This window comes from Telmatherina bonti (genome assembly GCF_933228915.1).
Source record: "Telmatherina bonti genome assembly, chromosome: 11".
Lineage (NCBI taxonomy): Eukaryota > Metazoa > Chordata > Actinopteri > Atheriniformes > Telmatherinidae > Telmatherina > Telmatherina bonti.
The window spans coordinates 38375777-38397856 of NC_136629.1; the positions used below are offsets into that span (position 1 = coordinate 38375777).

At 44.0% G+C, this 22080-nt stretch overlaps 1 protein-coding gene across 1 annotated transcript; it reads right to left on the reverse strand.

Annotated features, from left to right (window-relative positions):
- Window positions 1-984: 984 nt before the first annotated feature.
- zc3h15 (zinc finger CCCH-type containing 15) lies at window positions 985-11086 on the reverse strand. The gene is made up of 11 exons (XM_079248502.1): window positions 10893-11086; window positions 8634-8735; window positions 8418-8523; window positions 7137-7289; window positions 6565-6656; window positions 6206-6388; window positions 4698-4778; window positions 4553-4618; window positions 4371-4481; window positions 1713-1845; window positions 985-1641 (listed from the first exon to the last, which is right to left on the reverse strand). Exons 1-11 carry the CDS (start codon window positions 10965-10967, stop codon window positions 1421-1423), a joined length of 1323 nt encoding a protein of 440 aa, XP_079104628.1. The 5' UTR covers window positions 10968-11086; the 3' UTR covers window positions 985-1420.
- Window positions 11087-22080: the final 10994 nt, after the last annotated feature.

Here is a 22080-nt window from a genome sequence, read left to right on the forward strand (position 1 = left end):
GTACTCTGCTTGGTATATAAGGAACTATGAGGTCTTTGATATATAGTGGTGCCTGGTTGTGGAGGGCTTTATATGTAAGGAGAAGGATTTTAAATTCTATTCTAGATTCAACAGGCAGCCAATGAAGAGAGGCTAAAACTGGAGAAATATGATCTCTCATGCTGGTTCTGGTCAGGACTCTGGCTGCAGAATTCTGGATCAGCTGAAGGCTTTTCAGGGCATATTTAGGACAGCCCAGTAATAGAGAGTTACAGTAATCTAGTCTCGAAGTAACAAAAGCGTGAACCAGTTTTTCTGCATCACTCCGAGACAGAATGTCCCTAATTTTGGCTTTATTACGTAAATGAAAGAAGGCTGTTTTAGTAACCTGCTTAATATGTGGGCCAAAGGACAGGTCAGGGTCAAATATTACTCCAAGGTTTCTCACTGTAGCACTGGAAGCTAAAGTAATGCCATCCAGGTTCATTACAAAACCGGAAAATTTAGCTCTGAGTCCAAACTGGTCCTGGTTATTTATCCATGTGTGTCCAAAGCTTAGCCCAAATAAAAACAGTGGAATCCATTGTTGCCATGTCTATATATATATATATATATATATATATATATATATATATATATATATATATATATCGAAAGATATATAGATCTTTTTATAGATATAGATCAATATATATATATCTATATATATGTAATCTATATATATATATAGATATCAATCTCTTATCAATCCATCTCTCTCTCTCTGTGTGACATAGTTGGTCATGTATGTGTATGTATATGTGTATATATATATATATATATACACATATACATACACATACATGACCAACTATCAGAGAGACTGATGGTTATTTTCCACTTTAAGCGTAGAGCTACATCAACACACCAGAGGGACCCGGAAGCCCTTCAGGGCCGTCGGCTTCGTGTTTAATGCTTCTGAATTAGACAACCTGTAATAGAAAGAAGAGAAGAGACTTCCTGTGCAGCCATTTTATTTCATGAGGAGGAAACTTATTTACAATTCTCGGCTGAGTTAAATAAAGATCTTTATGTTTACTTGGAACGTTCCACCTCAGCTGAACAAGACAGGAAATCAGCGAGATGAAGAGTAATTCTGGCGCGACAGGAGGCCAATGTGATCAGAGAAACGCCGGCCTGGCGTGCACTGTGTGCATGGCGTGCACTGTGTGCATGGCGTGCACGGCGGCTGGCTGGAGTTGGCCCTGATGAGGAAATCTGAACGATTACGTCGCCGATAACAGAGGGAGCCGACAGGAAGTGATGTCATGAGATAATCAGGCTTTATTACTGGAGTCTCTGAATTAAAATCAAACGTCTGGTCTCTTATGTTTAGCTCCATGCATCATCCCGTCCGTCCCTTTGTCCCTTAGTCCGTCCCAACCTCTCCTCGCCCCCCCTCTCAGTCCTCCAGGGCCAGTGTGTTGAGCTCCTCGTCAAGTTCCTCCAAATCTTCTCCTGTGAACAGGTTTTCATCCACCGGTACCTCCTCCTCTTCCTCCTCTTCCTCCTCCTCCTCCTCCTCCTCGCCCTCCTCCTCTCCTCCGCCATCCTCCCCTCCGCCCTCTGCTCCCGAAAGCCCGTTGGCCTCGGCGCCGCCACAGGCTCCGTTAAGCTGCTCCCCTGCAAGGAGGAAGGAGGCGTCAGGTTTCTGCGCGGAGAGGAGGTGAAATCCAGGTGGCGGCTTTTCTTACCGTCTTCTGCCGTTGTCGCCGTCTGACTCCTGGATGTGAACCGGTCCGTAGATGCGACGGTAATCCCCGTGTTGTCCACCTCTTGTGGAACGAAGCGGGACAGGTCTATGTCCTGGACATCTGTGGTGTCCATCTGGAAGGAGAAGAGGAGCTCAGACAACGACGTAACGCAGGAAACGCATTCCACCTGTGGATGTTACATCCAGACAAGCTGCTAACTTCCTGACAAACGGATCATCGGGTGTGTGGATGGGATGTTTTCGTTCAAGTTGGGGGGAAAGTGAATGAAATTCGTAGGAAATAAGACGATAATGGTATAAATACTGTGTAGCACTCAGACTGTGATACTGCAGCTCATCAGGTTTGCAGAAGCAACGCCTGCCGATCCCTCATGATGGCGTCTTCGCTGCTGTTGAACCATCGGCTTCGAGGTGACGTGGAACTAAAAGTTCGCTATGTCTCATATCTGGTTCCTCTCTTCGTCTTTTCTGCTGATCATCGTCTCTCAGGTCAGTCAGTTTGGTCGCTGCGCAGCAGAACCTCTGAGGGATATGTGCTGTTGGAATACCTGCACCTGAAAACCTGAACCCCTCCCTCTACAGCGACCGAGTGACAGACGGGCACAATGAACGCACATTTCTTCTTCTCTATATGCTTCTAAATTCTTCCATCAACCATTCTCCTCGTCCCTGCAGCTGTAATCTGAAGCACATCAACATTCCTGTAACAAACACCAGGAAACATCTGGATTCAGCTGCAGTGGGAGGGTCTTCAGTGGACCGGTTGCAGCACTGGTTAAACACAAACCCCGCCCCCAGTCCCGCTGTAGGCGGGGCTGCTTCTGGTTCGGGAAGAGATTAAACTGATCAGGTGGGATTCCATCCAAAAGCTGCAGTCATCTGGTAACCATAGCAACAGGCTTACTGGTTTCATATTTTCCTGCTTACTGGTTTCATATTTTCCTGCTTACTGGTTTCATATTTACCTGCTTACTGGTTTCATATTTTCCTGCTTACTGGTTTCATATTTACCTGCTTACTGGTTTCATATTTTCCTGCTTACTGGTTTCATATTTTCCTGCTTACTGGTTTCATATTTACCTGCTTACTGGTTTCATATTTACCTGCTTACTGGTTTCATATTTTCCTGCTTACTGGTTTCATATTTTCCTGCTTACTGGTTTCATATTTTCCTGCTTACTGGTTTCATATTTACCTGCTTACTGGTTTCATATTTACCTGCTTACTGGTTTCATATTTACCTGCTTACTGGTTTCATATTTACCTGCTTACTGGTTTCATATTTTCCTGCTTACTGGTTTCATATTTTCCTGCTTACTGGTTTCATATTTACCTGCTTACTGGTTTCATATTTACCTGCTTACTGGTTTCATATTTTCCTGCTTACTGGTTTCATATTTTCCTGCTTACTGGTTTCATATTTACCTGCTTACTGGTTTCATATTTACCTGCTTACTGGTTTCATATTTACCTGCTTACTGGTTTCATATTTTCCTGCTTACTGGTTTCATATTTTCCTGCTTACTGGTTTCATATTTACCTGCTTACTGGTTTCATATTTACCTGCTTACTGGTTTCATATTTACCTGCTTACTGGTTTCATATTTACCTGCTTACTGGTTTCATATTTTCCTGCTTACTGGTTTCATATTTACCTGCTTACTGGTTTCATATTTACCTGCTTACTGGTTTCATATTTACCTGCTTACTGGTTTCATATTTACCTGCTTACTGGTTTCATATTTTCCTGCTTACTGGTTTCATATTTTCCTGCTTACTGGTTTCATATTTTCCTGCTTACTGGTTTCATATTTACCTGCTTACTGGTTTCATATTTACCTGCTTACTGGTTTCATATTTACCTGCTTACTGGTTTCATATTTTCCTGCTTACTGGTTTCATATTTTCCTGCTTACTGGTTTCATATTTTCCTGCTTACTGGTTTCATATTTTCCTGCTTACTGGTTTCATATTTTCCTGCTTACTGGTTTCATATTTTCCTGCTTACTGGTTTCATATTTTCCTGCTTACTGGTTTCATATTTTCCTGCTTACTGGTTTCATATTTTCCTGCTTACTGGTTTCATATTTACCTGCTTACTGGTTTCATATTTTCCTGCTTACTGGTTTCATATTTTCCTGCTTACTGGTTTCATATTTTCCTGCTTACTGGTTTCATATTTTCCTGCTTACTGGTTTAATATTTTCCTGCTTACTGGTTTTATATTTTCCTGCTTACTGGTTTCATATTTTCCTGCTTACTGGTTTCATATTTTCCTGCTTACTGGTTTCATATTTTCCTGCTTACTGGTTTCATATTTTCCTGCTTACTGGTTTCATATTTTCCTGCTTACTGGTTTCATATTTTCCTGCTTACTGGTTTCATATTTTCCTGCTTACTGGTTTCATATTTTCCTGCTTACTGGTTTCATATTTTCCTGCTTACTGGTTTCATATTTTCCTGCTTACTGGTTTCATATTTACCTGCTTACTGGTTTCATATTTTCCTGCTTACTGGTTTCATATTCCCACATTAAAAGCATTTCCTGCGGCTCTTATTGAGCCGCCGGGTCCACAGGTTTCCCGTCAGACTCCAAACGAAACCTGCCTCCAGTAAAAGCAGTCCGTTTCATACCAACCTCGTCCTCAACCTCGTCTTCTTCTGCGCTGGCATATCGAGTGTCATCAGCTTCATCATCGTCATCGTCGACCAGCTCTGGGCGGAACTCGAACACCTCGCGGCCGCTCACCTTCAGACACATGAGATGCTTTAGAGACGCGTATTTCTGTTGGTAATCCGACTGTTGGGAACGCGACTCACCACAAGCGATTTTCCAGCCTTAAAGTCGGCCTTCTTCTTCTCCATCTCCTCTCGGGCTTTATCCATCTGTTAACAGCAGTCAGTCAGGAACAAAGACTGACCTGCCTTGCTCAAGGGAAGTCTTGTTATTCAGATATGCACCAACCTTCTCCTGCCGTTTCCTCTTCTTCCACGCCAGGAAAGTCTCCAGCGTGATGCGCGTCACGTTTACGCCCAGAGCTGCACGCTGCAGAGACGGGAGTCAGCAACGGAGACAAGATTCAGATTCTTCTCTCAGTTTCTCCTCAAACTCTTCATTTAGAAGCTGATTAGACATTTTTACCACCGACGGCACTTTGTAGAGGACTGGAAATAAGTTTACCTGAACTCGTGTCCTAAAAGAAGAGGTAAACCAATAAACCAATAAAAGGTTAGTTTCTACTCCTGGTGGTGAGTTCATGTCAACTCATCACAACTTGGGGAAAAAAACAGAAGAAAATCTGCTTTAAAGTCATTAAACTCACATTTTCTTTCCTTCTAAACCTGTTCACATACAACTTGGCTGAAAGATGTTTAGACACATTTCTGTGTCTGTTTTTATTCCATCAGTTCCTGATGAGTGTTGAGCACCAAAAACTACTCCAGTAAAAGTATTCCTACTCCAACAGAACAGAGAAAACTGAAGTACTTTGTTTTCATATCACAGTTTTTTCACTTCAGCACATTTTATAAAAATATTTGGGCCCAAAAATAAACTGAAATGATTTCATCTGAACTGGAACTAAAGTACGATTACTTCCAATAAATACCACAAGCTCCAGCTGCCGTGGCGACATGAGGAGTTTATGAAATGTTCTCATCTCAGTGTCGCTTCGGTTTCACATCATCTGACTGCAGCAAACCACATCATCATCATCATCAGTGAACTGTGAAAATGATCAAATCACGTCTTTAATAATAAAATAATTGGTATCAAACTCCGTTTAAAACTTTATCGTAACTAAAAATCCCGTTAAAGTCGGTTCTTTACCTCGGTGGGTCTGTGATCATGTGACCTCTTCTCCTGTCCAGGTGACTTCAGGGTTAACGCTAAGCTTTCTGCGCTAACAAGCTAGTTCACTTCTTGCATCACCATGGCAACACACAGCAACCATTTCCTGGTTATGTTTAATTCATGTTTCAGGGTAGAAATTCCGCTCCTCCACCGAGGAGTTGCTGTGGTTTCTCCGTGCTTGTGATTGGTCAGATGCTGCAAGCTCCACCCCTTTTATGTGAGCTCCAATCAGGATGGATTACCCTGAGCTGGTAACCAGCTTCGCTGTGCCGCTCATCCGGGACGTCTGCGTAAGTTACCCGGGTAACGGAGGCCTCACCGTGCCGACCTCTGCTGCTGCTGTCATGTCAGCTGAAGGTCGGATCTGAAAAACGTCGCGTTTAAGGCCAGAGGCGCTTGTTCTCCTCAGACACGCCGGCGAGGTGTGAAGAGTGTTATGGACACGGCGATAACTGATACTGGATCTGACTGGTTAAACTGGCACCATCAGAGGCAAACATTACGGTTCCTAACGTAGGGGAAGAGTCGCGTTTCCTCTTCACAAATGGAGTAACCGCAGTAAAAGTACGAAAAAAGTTCCTGGAGTAAACGCAGCTTGTCGCCACGGGATCCGCTCTCACCTCGTTTTCTATGAGTTCCTCCAGAGAGATCTCCTCCTCCGTCTCCTCCTTCTTCTTGTCTTTCTTCAGAACGAAGCCGGGCGGCAGGGCGTGTCGGTACATGCAGCTGTCGCCCCCTGCTGGACACACCCAGAACCAGCCGTACTTGTTGTTCTCTATGGCTTCCAGGAAGTATTTGCACACCTGGAGGAGAACGATGGAGAACTTTACAGCCCTGCATTTCATTAAATCACTTCCCTCTGATCATATCATTGATTTCCCTCTGATCAGTTCATTGATTGGTATAAAAAGCCAAGAGATCACCAAGTTGGAACGACTCCATCCCTGATGTTTCTTTTCTTTCCCTGAATCAGACTTACAATCTGAGTTTTGGCCTTTTTCTTCTCCGCCTCGCCGTGTTTTTTGTTGACCACCTCCTCCAGCTTCTTCTCGTCCCAGTTCTCCATCGTGTCTGAAGCAAACACAACAGCAGCTCAGAAAATGTCAACAACAGACGTCGGATGCTTCCTGGCAAAGGATTTTACTACATTTCAGTGGTTTATCGCGTTAAATAATTTATTTGCAACTTTAGATGACAACCTGTTGTCTTCTTTAATTTAAGGATTCAGGCTTGACGGGACCAAAACATCACCTTGTTGTGGACTCTGTTACAGACGTGTTTTATGTCAAATCAGAGCCATAAACAGAGACGTTAGGAAAACAGAGCCGAGGTTAAAACACAGCAACGTGTTCTGCGCTGCCTGCCGGCAGAAATCGTCATGTTTTTTATTTATTTTAGCAGCAACCATCAAGTCTGCAGACATATCAAAGTTGCTGAAGATCCGACGGTCCACGCACCCAGTTATCTGCATGGGTTTCCATGGTAACAACACAGCTGCCACGTCACTACAAACTGCACGTGTTCCTCCACAGAACAACCTTCGGTACCGACCTTTCTCCAGGTCTTCATCCCGCTCGTCCACGTACACACTCCTCTTCTCACACTTCCTTTCCATCGACAGGTCATGGCTGAACTTGCACTTGTCTCCTTTCGTGCACTGGCCCTGCTTAAAGAACGCACACAGCACCGACTTTGGGTCGACACCTGCAAGAGAGACCAGTCAGTAATTAATAAACTTTATTAGTGATGCTGATTAAACTTATTAAACACCGACAAGCTAGGGCTGCTGGATTAGGACAAAAACTATCATTTTTAACATAATAACAATAACAATTATTTAGACTGAAATTGAGATCTCGATTAACACAATTATCCAGTACTTTTAAACAACGCTGCGCGTCGTGGTGTTCTAGACTCCGTGTCGTGCATTATAACCGTCTAATGCACGGTTCCGAGTTGTTTAATCTGCTTTTACCGCTTATATAGGAACTATTTTACGCCAAAACACCAGAAAAGTCTCTAATAACTCCAGTAAAAGCTGCTAGATTTGTCGCTTTTAACAAAAAAAGTCTCCAGATTTAGCGAGAAAGTCTCCAAGTTGGCAACAGTGTCTGAATGAAAGCAAAGCGGCTGTGGGAGGAGTTTACAGCACAGCGCTGCAACGCCAGAGACGCTCGATTAGCAGCTGAAGACAGCAGGAGAGGAAACTGCAGAGAGAAAAATAATCACACCCTTTTATTTTTATCATCGTTGGAAACCCAGATCGTACTGAGATTAAAATCCGATTAATCGCCCAGACCTAAGGCATACAAAGCAGGGAACAGCCACCAGGGCGGCAGTGCAGGGCCCTCAGGTGAAAATCTTTTAAAGACAAATAAAATGTGTGGTTTTCTGTCAGTTTTGCTCCTCCTGCTGCGGTTTAGGAAAAATGGGGATTTGAGGAAACATGTTTTTGAACATATAAATGCTTCCCGGCTACCTGTGAAGTTCTGCACGGCGACTCATTGTTTTTGTCTTTTGGCGTGTATGAAGGAGTCGTTGAAAACCCAGATCGTAATTGAGATTAAAATCCAATTAACTGCCCGGCCCTACGACGAGGAATAGAAAACATACATCTCGCATTTACACAACTTCAGCAGAAATGAGTCCATCTCTTTAAGACACATGCAGATCATCCTTTATGACAGGAAGGAGATTATTCCATCCCACATTCCTCACAGTCACGGCTTTCACAGACTTGATCGTATTTATTCTCCCGCCAGTTCGCCTGTAACTTCTCCCAACAAAGAGACACTGGTTTGGATATTCAGTCTTACCCCCTGTGTTGATTACCTTTGCCAACTTTCTGAGCAGCAACTACAGGTTTAAAAAGCTCATTCAGTTCATCGATGTCCTTCTTCTTGTCAGTTTTCTTGCCGGTCTTCTCTGCCTCGGCAATCTAAACACAAGCATGTGGACATGTTGAAGCTGTAAAACTCAGATCTGAGTAGACAGACAGAAGGACCAGAACCAGGGATGGACAAAGCGAAACAACAGCTTTCTACTAACTTGTCTGGCACTTTGCTGCCCATACTTGACTTGCTGAGTAACGTTCTTGATGTACTTCTGCTGCTTCGCCCCTTTCTTGTTCTTCAAGCCAAACGTTTTGTCCTAAAGCAGGATATAGAAAATGTAAATAAAAACAAATAAACCTGGAAAAGGACAGCCAGGGTCATAATTACATGAAACAACACAACGTTTCTGCATCCACTTTACATTGTTATAAAACAACAATCAGAGACACAAGCTGCAGAAAGTTTTAAAGCATTTAGAGATGCTGCAAATATGAAGCTTATCAGAGCTGTTCAGGTCGCATCGTCAGCACTGGAAAGTCTGTAGCTGCTAAATATAAATCACTGCACAGGTAAACATTCCTGTTAACCTGTGATGTAAACAATCAGCAGACTGACTGGGTTGTGTTGTGTGCAGATAAACGCCACATCTGCTGCTATTACACAGTAACTACAGCTCAGGAGGATTCCTTCAGGTTCACATGAACACCAACATGTGGATGGAGGTTGGTTTAGATTAAAAAATATATATTTGGAAATCTTTTTTCATTCTGATATTGATCAAGTGAATACTGAGACACCTACATGTTGTTACAAAGCACATAATCTAAAGCAGGAGAGCCGAAGTCCGGTCACGGAGATCTACCTTCCTGTAACCTTTAGAACCATCACTTCTCCAACACACCTGACTCAAAGGTCTCAGTTCCCTCATCTGCATGTCGTTCAGCCCGGCAACAAACCACTGGGTGGTTTCAGGTGTGTTGGAGGAGGGTTGCATCTACAAGTTGCAGATGTTGAGGAGCAGATCTGGGCAACCCTGACCTAAACACGTGTTTATTTATCTATCTATGACTGATGATGTGAGACGCTGCTTTCTAAATAAGCTCCACATCCTCCGCCAGCTGGAGATGAAGCGACTTGTTAGGTTCTGTAATGTTGGTTCTGGATAAGCAAACGGTACTTTAGTAGAAAGATCGAGAACCATTCACAGGAGTCAGCTGACATTAACCAACCTAAAAAAAACACAACAATATGGACATGAATATGTTCCATTATAGAGCTCTGACATGTTCACTTCGTCCTGAATATACAAGATCTGTTTACTCTCTTTTGAACCCAAAGACACCTGGACGGCAGGAAAAGCCTTTTAAATGGGAACCATGGTGACATTCCAGCTGTTTGATAAAAACCACATGTACAGTTGTGCTCATATGTATTCATCCCCTTTCATTAAAGAAAAAGCTGAATTTACAGCAGTCACTCAAATAACTGGAGACTTAAAAAAGGAATAACAAGGAAAAAATTGCAAAAATATAATTTAGTAATATAAGACACTGTTTTTTATTTAATTGAGTTGAAAAAAGAAAAATAAATTGGTCCTGGACAAATTAGAGCAGTTTTCTGTTGAACAGTGGGACAAAATACCTGCCAACAGGTGCAGAAGTCTGACTGAGTGGAACAGAAAACACCTGACTGGAGCGGAAACATTAAAGGATTCTTCAACTAAATATTACTTTATGACTGATGTAATATGTAACAAATTATCTTGTTTGTTTGCGTTAAAAAAAAAAAAATTCTAATGAACCAGAATTAGAAAATAATGTAATGATTTCATAAATTTTTTTAAATTTATTATTACTTTAGTCAATTTCAGCTTATTTTACATGGAGCTGTTTTTATCATTCTTTAATGAAAGGGTATGAATAAATATGAGCACAACTGAATAATAAGAAACAATGGTTTCTTTGCTGGCATTAAACCCAACAACTGCATATTAATAAGCTGAACTTTTCTCTTACTTTCCACTCCAAACCTGTCCCAAAGGCCGGGCAGAACCAGACCCATTAAATCAGCCCTTTGAGCGTTTTCATGCCGCAAAACTACAAATATACTAAATCTAAAACTCTGCACTAGACTTCTTTCTGTTTTTAGTCCCTTATGTGGGCTGACTTGACTTGATAAACATGAAACTTTAGTGGAAAGCTTGAAACTGCGGCGCCACGGCCTGCTAGCCGCCTCTGGCTGCTCCATGAAGCTACTTCCCAGCACGTAACTGCCCTCATGGTGCCTGGTTAGAATTAACCACATCCAATAAAACCATCGCTAAAAGGTAAACCAATTAGTTACAATTAGAAGAAAACAACTGACAGGTATATACAGAACTAGAATCCTTTAGTTTCCTTGTCTGCAGCTTTAGCATAAATGTTAGCAATAAGATAAGGCTAAAAACCAAGATGCTAACTCGTGAAACCTTTACCTCAATAATCTTTTCCTTTTTCTTCTCCTGAGTTTTTTTATTTCCCCCGGCCGGGGCGGGTTTCTTGGGAGGCATTTTGGCTCAGGAGCAGATGTATAGAAAAGTCGTGTAGCTGTGTGATATATGTTTTAATGAGGTATTTGGGGCTCCACATTAAACAGTTGTTGCTAGCACGGCAGCAACGGCGGCGCCTTCTAGGCCACATGTGAGTTGTTGACGCTCGCTGACGTCATCACGCATCGCGAGAAGCATGATGGGAAACGTAGTTAGAAAATAAACAGCGCTGATTTTTCAGACAAGATTAACTTTTTCGAGGTACCTTACGCTTTTTGTTAGTTTGTTGTTTTATTTGTTTTTGCAACTGTTTAAAAATTAAAATTTTGATGCCAATAAATAGTTATGTTATTTTATCCACATTGGTCTCTCATTAAAATAAATACATGGGAAGAATAATAAAAGTGGGGTTTTGAAATAAGTCATTTATAGTGATAATAAACTCTGAACCTCTTGGGCAAGTGTCCCTCAGGTTTGTAAATGTTTTGCTATTGCAACACACCCGACTGTAATGAAATGATTATCGAGCAGCTTGTCACCAAGTCCTGCAGGACCCTTTAATGGCCCATTAATTTATGTCAAGTGTTGTAGCAGGTAAACATCTAGAATCTGCAGGACACTGACCCCAGAGGTCCAGAGTTGATGATCCCCATAATCACATATACAAGTCCACATCTAAATGTGATGCATTTAGTCATTTATACCTGTAATGATCAATAATTTGAAAGTTTAGATGTTTTAAAAACAAAGAAATAATAATTGCAAAGTAATTGAGATTATAAGATAACAGAATAAAGATCCTTTATATTATAATAAAAATTTTTTTTAAAGTTTGGCTTTTATCTGTCTGTAGAAGTTTTCAGTCAAGTTTCAGGCATTTAATGCAGTTGTACTCTTTAACCATCAGATGTCAGTGTTGAAACATGCAGAGGAGGTCCAGAGGCGGCGCGTGAGTGGCAATGCCTGGAAATTATATCAGGAATGATCAAAATAACATAAATCCTTAAATATAAAGTTAAAAGCACAAGTTTTTCATTATGGATTCCACAAACAGTATTGTCTTCTTACATAAGATTTCCATCATCCTGATGAGGATGAGATGCTTACAGCCCCGCATTCAGTTTCTTTTATTTCTTATTTCTAATGTTTTCCTGTAACAACAGATTTCCACTCAGATGATTGCAAGTCAGCGAGTTATGCCAAAATTTTACTTAAGTGGATGAATAGAAGTTTATTTGCCTCAAATTGTGAAGGAAAAAAAAAGTGTTTTCTTGACAGGTGGTACATAAAAATGTTGCTTCACAGCTGCCATCTGGCCTGTTAATACAAGGCTGTTTATTAGCCTTTTTAAAGTCTTTAATAGTTTGATGGCACCACTTGTCAGTTAATACACCCTTGGACTGACTTTTCCCAGCTGGGGAGGACATTTCAGACCTCTGCTAAGCTCTGGTTGTCTGCTTTCTGTTACTGGGAGGGAAATGAAGCGATGCACAGAGAGAAGAGGAGCTCCAACAGGTCTGCAGTCGTTTGCCTCTGAGCTCCTGTTTGGAAGGAAACTTCAGCAACGCGGAGTGTGAGCGCACGACATGGCTGCAGGGCAGAGAGCCAACCAGCTGGAGTTTTACTGCTTCAGCTGCAGATTCTGCGTCATTCAATTAGATTTCACTTAAGTTACTAATTCAATTGCATTTGGCACATTTCAGATGTGTGGGCTTGGTGTATGGCCTGTCTCAATTCAGCGGCCAGTTCACTGTGTGTGTGTGTGTGTGTGTGTGTGTGTGTGTGTGTGTGTGTGTGTGTGTTGTACAGCAAACTGCAGCACAGCCATCAGCTGAAATGGGTCACACACGCCTGCTCCTCTCAGGCTCTCGTTTACTCCCATGTGCTTTAATGAGCTTTGATTTTCGAGGGTTGGGACAACATTTACGCACTTTGGGTGCACACATAATGGCACCACTAGAAGTGTGCTTTAATGAGTCCCAGAGCGCGACAACGAATTTACTCTGGTAACAGCATCCTTGGCTGCAAATATGTAATCAGGCGATGTGTGTGCAGCCTCTCTGCAGCCTGCTTGTGCTCTTTATTACATTTCATCTGAGGTGGGGTGTTTATTTATAACGCATTCATCATGCACGGGGCCTCTCCACCATGCAGATGGTTAACTGGAGTGTTTGTGTATAAAGTAACTGATATTGACATGGCATCAACTCACCGTATAGCTGGAAGCTTAAGGCAAACAAAGGTGTGTGATATCGCCTCAAGCAAACTTTCTGTTGCTGTGTTTCTCCCCGTTCAGCACAGAGCTTCAGTGTGTAAGAGCAGGATTATAAATCACCGTACCTACTGCATGAACATTTTCCCCAACACCTCCCTCCTCATATTCATCCCAACATTGATCTGTTCTGCAGAGGGCATGGATGTCATACACACACATACCTGAGCACACACTCGGGTGCTCTTGACTCCGGTGATGCCTGCAGATGGAAAGAAAACATCTCCTTCCTAATTAGCGAAGCACAACAGCAGAGCTTCTTCCCATGGTGAGAAGATTTGACACCACACAACCCAGTCCAATTTTTCTGAGGTAATAATCAAGAGCATCCTGGTAGTCGGTGCAGCTCGGGCTCCTCCTGCTTCCAAGGACAAACCGCAGCACCTCGTCAGCCTGCCGACTGCTGCGCAGGTCATGGGCTGTCAGCTGCTCCCCATCAAGGAGCTGCACCACCAGGAGCCAGGAAAAGGCCAGGAGAGATCACCTCCGACCCAAGCTACCTGCAGCAAAGGATGACATACAGCTTCGCTTCAGACAGACTAAAGGTGAAGTGTTGCTTGAAGACCTGAACCACCCATTACCTGGATCTCTTCTCCTCTGCAGACTGCTGAGATGTCCCGATGCTCCTTTCAGTCCAGGCCTCACCCTGAGCTCAAGCTGCTTTTCCTCGCTTCCGTTTACTTTCCATGAGAATTTCTCACTTTTCTCACAACCCCAAGAGAGCAGGTGCGAACTTGTTCTATTTAGTTTGTGTTTTATGTTCAGGTAATGAGCAATAGTAGCAGCCGGAGCCACGGTGACAGCAGAAGAATATGCTTTTTTTTTCATTCGGGGAAATGGAAGAATCGTATCTTTTTACTGATAACACAACGGCTTTGTTGGATGCATTGTACACCGGTCCCTGGAGGCTACTGTCGGTGGAGAGATTGTTGTGTATTTCTCCTCTCTTGGTGGATTTCTTTCTCCCTGTGTGATGGTTGAAAGTCTGAACGAAACGAAGAATCTGGAGAGGAGCGCTTTGCTCCACAATCCCGAGGGACTGAAACCAAAGCAGGATGTTTAGTCTGCTGCTGATGTTGGAGATAAGCTAAAAAGTTGGCGCTGCATTTGTAATCATTGCAAGCTTCCATATTACTACTGCTGCCCTGGAAATACTCCACAATATGGGATGTTATTCACACAAGTCAGAAGGAAATGGGCCACAAAGTTGAAAATGCTCAGCAGAGGATGAATCGTAGTGTTTTCAGGAGGATTCTTCTTGTCTTCGCAGTCCCAAAAGTCACATTGGGGAGAAAATCTTTCCATTCTCGCCATTAAATATATAAGCACATAATTTCTGCTATTGACTTCCCCTCAGGGTTTTATTAGTTTCTAATGTTATCTCTGTATAAAACGGTTCATTAGTAGAAGTGATTCTGTAAACCTTTATTTCACTGCATTTCCTTAAAACAATAAAATCCACGTTGTCTTCTTCATCACATGTCCCATTTGCAAACTGTTATCACCTCCAGAGACGGTAGATCTTCAGCTGAACTGCCTGGAGGACGTGGTTTTATAGAGCGATGGTCTCATGACCCACGGCGAGGAGGGAGGAGCCCGCCGCAGGACAGCAGGAAGTAAACATGACGACAAGAACTCATCAGAAACAAGACTCACAGAATAACGGTGAGAAACATACATGAACGATTCTCAGTTCACTTTTGCACCTGCAGAAGACTGTAGAGTCCCGCTGGGTCATTCCTACGACATGCTAAAATAACTCTACTTCACACACACACATGTAGGCATTTTATTCCTTCACGTAAAGGTACCATCATCAGAAAAGTACTCAGAAACTTTTAAACCATCTCTTTAGAACAGATATATGTACAGTTGTGCCTTTAATGAGCTTAAAACATCAGAAAAAAAGAAAAGAAAGACGAGTCCAGTCTGATGGAAATCCAGGCTGTTACAGGAAAGCTGCCTCGCTAATGCAGCAGATCACATCTAATCTCTGGTTTGATCTGAACATGCACAAAGGCCAGAGCAGAGACAGAAATCTGTTTACAGGAAGCCGACCTCCGTCAGAGTCAGAGCGGGGAACAGGATCATCTGCTTGGACTGGCTTCAGGCTGGGAAGACAGGACGGTGATGCCAACCAGCCGGGATCGTCTGCTACGTGCTGGAAGGAAAAGAGACTGAAGTGGTGATGGAGAGGGTTTAATGCTTCCACTTTCCATCCCAGTAAGCTCGTGTTTGAAGGTTCTGGTGCAGGTTCTGTGGTTTGGATCGTCACGTCAGGACGGTTCTGGACATTTCTCCAGAGGTCCCAGCGGGGGCTTTACAGCTGAATGTTCTCCCTGTGGAAAGTAGCCAGTCGTTTAGACAATCCCACATCCTTCGCCTTTAATCACTGATGCACAAAGACTTCATTTACAAGCAGAAAACTTGCTGGAGGCCACTTTGATCAGCGTTTCTGCAGCAGTTTGGATGCTTTGCACAGTCATCACATTTGGTGGTTTTTACTTTTACAGCCTCTTCATTGTAAACAGTTTGGAAGTTAGAAGATGACGACGCTCCGCGATGAACAAGAACATGTCAGTAATGATGTAGAAGAACACAGAGCCAGATTCACCTGCGTTCACCCAGGTAAAGGATTTCCTGGCACCGTGGGGGTGCCATGGAAACGGGGGCCTGTCTGCAGTGGACCCTGCCTCTCAGCAGATGACTGCTGGGGAATCAAACCCGTCACGTTCCCAGTTATATAACCAAAGTCAAAAACACACCTGATCCTTCATACACACAGCACACGTGTGTGTATGGACACACACACCCAATCCACCAAACAAAACTCCAGTCCTCCAACATCCAGCCTTACGCTACCAAGGGGGTCCATCCACACTGGAAACCAGTTTGATCCCAAAACAATCTTCCATCCATTTAGTGGATAATGATCCCAGTTTGACTGGTTTTATGATCCACAGTATAATGTCAATAAACGATGTCAAAGTAAAAGAACAAATCATTTCTGTTCTGATCAAAGCCACAAACATCGTTTCACATTTTCATTCCTCAGCTCAGATATTTAGTTCATTTAAATTAAAAACTGAACAACAAAGAGCAGAAAGAAACGACGGGTTCTGGGAATTATGGGAGTTCTGGGAATTACGGGAGTTATGGGAGTTCTGGGAGTTCTGGGAGGTATGGGAGTTCTGGAAGTTCTGGGAGTTCTGGGAATTATGGGAGTTCTGGGAGTTATGGGAGTTATTGGAGTCATGGGAGTTATGGAAATTATGGGAGTTCTGGAAGGTATGGGAGTTCTGGGAATTATGGGAGTTATGGGAGTTATGGGAATTACGGGAGTTCTGGAAGGTATGGGAGTTTGGGAGTTATGGAAATTATGGGATTTCTGGGAATTATGGGAGTTATGGGAGCTCTGGGAGCTCTGGGAATTACGGGAGTTCTGGAAGGTATGGGAGTTATGGGAGTTTGGGAGTTATGGGAATTATGGGAGTTCTAGGAATTATGGGAGTTCTGGGAATTATGGGAGTTCTGGGAGTTCTGGGAATTATGGGAGTTCTGGGAGTTCTGGGAGTCATGGGAGTTATGGGAGTTATTGGAGTCATGGGAGTTCTGGAAATTATGGGAGTTCTGGAAGGTATGGAAGTTATGGGAGTTTGGGAGGTCTGGGAATTATGGGAGTTCTAGGAATTATGGGAGTTCTGGGAGTCATGGGAGTTATTGGAGTCATGGGAGTTATGGGAGTTTGGGAGTTATGGGAATTATGGGAGTTCTGGGAATTATGGGAGTTATGGGAGTTCTGGGAATTACGGGAGTTCTGGAAGGTATGGGAGTTCTGGGAGTTCTGGGAGTTCTGGGAATTATGGGAGTTCTGGGAGTTCTGGGAATTACGGGAATTCTGGAAGGTATGGGAGTTGTGGGAGTTCTGGGAGTTCTGGGAATTATGGGAGTTCTGGGAGTTTTGGGAGTTTGGGAGTTCTGGGAGTTCTGGAAATTATGGGAGTTCTGGAAATTATGGGAGTTCTGGAAGGTATGAAAGTTATGGGAGTTTGGGAGTTCTGGGAATTATGGGAGTTCTAGGAATTATGGGAGTTCTGGGAGTTATGGAAGTTCTGGGAATTATGGGTCTTCTGGGAGCTCTGGGAGTTTGGGAGTTCTGGGAGTTCTGGGAGTTCTGGGAGTTTTTGGAGTCATGGGAGTTATGGAAATTATTGGAGTTCTTGGAGTTTGGGAGTTCTGGGAATTATGGGAGTTATGGGAATGCAACCATTTTCAAAATATGGTTGGCGGGGGTCCGGCGGGGGTCTGGTGGGGGTCTGGCAGGTGTCCGGCGGGGGTCCGGCTGGGGTCTGACAGGGGTCCGGCGGGGGTCTGGCTGGGGTCTGACAGGGGTCCGGCGGGGGTCTGGCTGGGGTCTGACAGGGGTCCGGCGGGGGTCTGGCTGGGGTCTGACAGGGGTCCGGCGGTAAGATGTCATTATTCTAATGCGGCTTAATTATTCCGGCTGTAGCTCAGGAGGAAGAGCAGCTGTCCTTCAACTGGTAAGTTGGGGGATCGATTCCAGGCTTCCCCTGAAATGCCGAAGTGTCCTAGGGCAAGACACTGAACCCCAAACTGCCCCCCGATGTGCCTATCAGGGTATGAGTGTGTTGAGTGAGTGTGTGTGTGAATGGGTGAATGTGACAAGTAGTGTAAAGCGCTTTGAGTGGTCTGTATGACTAGAAAAGCACTATAGAAGTACAAGTCCATTTACCATTCCCAGTGTGTGTTTTTGTTTGTGTATTTTGGTGACCTTTCATCTGAAAGTTGCTGGTGCAGAAATGGGGTCGGGGGGGGGCATGCAGCTAAAGGTCACAAGCTGACTGCGTGGAGGAGGGGAGGGGGGCTGCAAATAACTTCCACACATTTATGCGTCACGCAGCAAAAATACATATTTTTGCTCCTTTGACTTTTTATTCAGTTGGTAATGAATATTAATATGAGGGCTACCCCCCCCCCCCCCCCCCCCCCCCCCACGCCCCCCCAACCCCGTTATGGCCTGAATGCCCTCAGGTCAGTCAGCCGCCATGATTACCTGAATGTCTCCTCATTTAAAGCGTAAATTAAAAGCTCCATGTTGTTCCAGCGTCGGGAGTCATCCGGTCCTTCCATGAAGATCAAACACATCTTCTCTTCTTCCTCCCTGTTTTCTTCTCATGTTGCTCACCGTCGTGGGAAAACCACGTCGCCATCGTAAACAAAAAGCTTTTGACCCTTCTGCAGAGTTTCTATTAGCAATTCATGTTTTTGTTTGATCAAACCGTGTGAAGGCAAAAGGTTCACAGGTTAGGAGATAATAAGACTTCATTTCAGTCATAAAATATTCACACTTTCAATCCACAATTACACTTCCCTGAAATTAAGAAAGAGAAATATTTCTGTATATTTGAACAAGTTTTATGATTTCCTGCAGACAACTGATGGCAGTAAAGGCAACGTTCGCACATTTGTTCTGCAAAAATGTGAGAATTTAAAGCCCTAATAAACTGTGAGTTATTATGACATTAATTTTGGACAGTAAAGAATATTTATTATGGCTCAAAGTGAAGCCTGTAAATCTGTTTCAGAGACGCCGTTCTCACCGGCAATAAAAGAAACAAACATTTCACCTGCTTCCTCTTGCAGACATGCAGGGTTTAATATCTTTTGTTGTTATTAAAACAACCTACAGTATAAAATTACAGATAAAGTGGGAAACTGTAGCGTCTGACGGGAATGATGCTTTTTCTGAAGTCCAGTCACGTTTGGTGTGAAGAGCAGCAGCTCAGCCATGTTGATTAGAGCTGAAATTAACTCTGCCTTAATGATCCGAGCGCTTTAGATTCGCAATCAGCTCCATGGCTCAATCTAAATGAAACTGAAATAAAGCAAATATTTAATTTGGGAATGTTTGAGAAGAGCCTAAAGATTAATTTGAAGAGTGGGAAAGAATAAATGATTGATGTGAGCAGAAGTGGAAGCAGCTTAATGCTGAATGGAAGCAAGTGATTCATTCAGAGGAGTCGGTTCGAAACGACTCACTTTCATCCTGCTGTTAAAAATAGGCACACACACACACACACACACACACACACACACACACACACATACGGGAATGCACAGATGATTGCATGGAAGTTAATACACAATGCTGTCACCATGCACACACACACACACACACACACACACACACACACACACACACACACACACACACACACACACACACACAGATGAGTTTTGGAACGTCAAAACACCACAATTATACTTTGTGGATTTTCAAATATAATAAAAAAAAACTTGCTTACATTCACAGACGATGTCACACTTTCTGTCACCAGCTCTCTTTTTTGTTCTCTTACTTGCTGACACAAACACACACACACACACACATACTCACACACATACTCACACACACACACACACACACACACACACACACACACACTCTCTCTCTTGCGCTCTGGCTCATGAATTAAAGAGCAGCGCTGGTCCAGGGGGAAGAAATTATTCAGGCAGATCTGCTCTCTGACAGAGGAGTAGGAGGGAGGGAGGAGGGGGGGGGGGGGAGGGGGAGAGTGGGGAAGACGGGGAAGGGGAGAAGAAGAAAGAGAGAAGAAAGAAAAGGGAAAAAGGAAGATGGAGAAAACAAGATGGAAGAGAAGAAAAAGGATGTTAATAAGGAATGCACTGATTTGACATAGAAAGGCAATCAAACCCCCAACGGTGTGCTCTGTGGGTGTGTGCGTGGGTGAGTGGGTGTGTGCGTTGCGGTTCGGTTTCCTGCCCCCCCCCCTCTCCACAACCCTCCCCCCTCATCCCAGTGTGTGTGCATGAGAATATGTACCTCTTTATTGACTGCGTCTGTAATGGATGTGTGGGGAGTGTGTGTGAGTTTCTGCCTTTATGCCTACGTTGTGTGTGTGTGAGCATCCAGATGTGTGTGTGAGCGTTCAGATGTGTGTGTGTGAGCATCCAGATGTGTGTGTGAGCATCCAGATGTGTGTGTGAGCATCCAGATGTGTGTGAGCGTTCAGATGTGTGTGTGAGCGTTCAGATGTGTGTGTGAGCGTTCAGATGTGTGTGTGAGCATCCAGATGTGTGTGAGCGTTCAGATGTGTGTGTGAGCGTTCAGATGTGTGTGTGTGAGCATCCAGATGTGTGTGTGAGCATCCAGATGTGTGTGTGAGCGTTCAGATGTGTGTGTGTGAGCATCCAGATGTGTGTGTGAGCATCCAGATGTGTGTGTGAGCATCCAGATGTGTGTGTGAGCATCCAGATGTGTGTGTGAGCATCCAGATGTGTGTGAGCGTTCAGATGTGTGTGTGAGCGTTCAGATGTGTGTGTGAGCATCCAGATGTGTGTGAGCGTTCAGATGTGTGTGTGAGCGTTCAGATGTGTGTGTGTGAGCATCCAGATGTGTGTGTGAGCATCCAGATGTGTGTGTGAGCGTTCAGATGTGTGTGTGTGAGCATCCAGATGTGTGTGTGAGCATCCAGATGTGTGTGTGAGCATCCAGATGTGTGTGTGAGCGTTCAGATGTGTGTGTGAGCGTTCAGATGTGTGTGTGAGCGTTCAGATGTGTGTGTGTGAGCATCCAGATGTGTGTCCATGCCACTGCTGCACGACATCTTCTCTTTCAGGGGAATAAAAAACTTTGTTGCGCTGAAACAGGCGAGAAGAGACGTTTTCCGTCCAGGTGAAGCTGAAACTTCCGAACCGCCCGTCAAAGCCAGTTCTACGCACGTACGAGGAGATGAAACAAACCTTCGGACTATTAAACCAATAATCATCCCTTCGGCAGGGACGACTTGTTGCAGTGAGGAGTAAAAGATGCTAAGATGCTCCGTAGCAACAGCAGCTACGATGCAGAAGTCGTCGGCTTCTGCTGCTTCTTCTCAGGCGACGCCATCGGAAGAGGAGAGCTGGTTTTATCCCCAGCTTGTGACCCTGCTGGGATTAGAGGTCATCTAACCTCCCTAAAGGTTCCCAAAGCTCCAGGTTAAGGCTGGCTGACGACTACTCCTCCGTTCCTAAGAGCAGGGGGGGGCATCTTGGTGGGGGCCACAAAGGAAGAACCTGGATCAGGTCAAGGTGTCCTTCAGTAAAACCTCCCCTGAATCGGCATCGCTGCAGCTGGAATATGTAGGAGTCTTTTCCCATTCCTGTCTTCTGCCTTTGGATTGAGGTCCGCTAACCCCTCAGCGGGGCTCCGGGGCCTTTTGGACAGCCAGGTGACCGCTGCTCCTTGATCCCTAAAGGAAACGCGGCGCCTCATGTCTGCATAATGAAGTGGGATGAACTGGAAGTGGGACGTATGAATCGCAGCAGAAAAGCACTTTGTGCAACCTGGACGAGGATTAAAGGTGAAGCTAATTAGGTGTGAAGTATTTAATATTCAGAGGGACACATGCTGCGTTTTCACACGAGCCTGAAGAAGCTCAGCCTCAAATATCACCTTACAAAAGACTTTTTATTTTTATTATCATGTAGACAAAGTCACAAATGTCGCTACCGGGAGCATGTGCACAACACGGATTGACTGGGAGCACTGGTACGTCAGCGGAGTTAGGATGCTAGCTATGCTAAACCTGCTGTATGTTCAGAGTGTAAAACAGCAACAGGTGGAAATAAAAGAGACAACAATCCTTCCTTACATTCGCAATTAAGAGTGAAGCGGCTAAGTCTCAATTCTATATTTTACCCCTTCCCCTTCCCCTATCCCTATCCCTCGGCCCTCCAGTGGAGGGGTAAGTGTCAAGTGGTGAAAATGTTCCGTTAAGAAATGGGACACCACTCCACCGTGACGACGGGCACTCCAGCTGCTACGCAAACAGAGGCGAT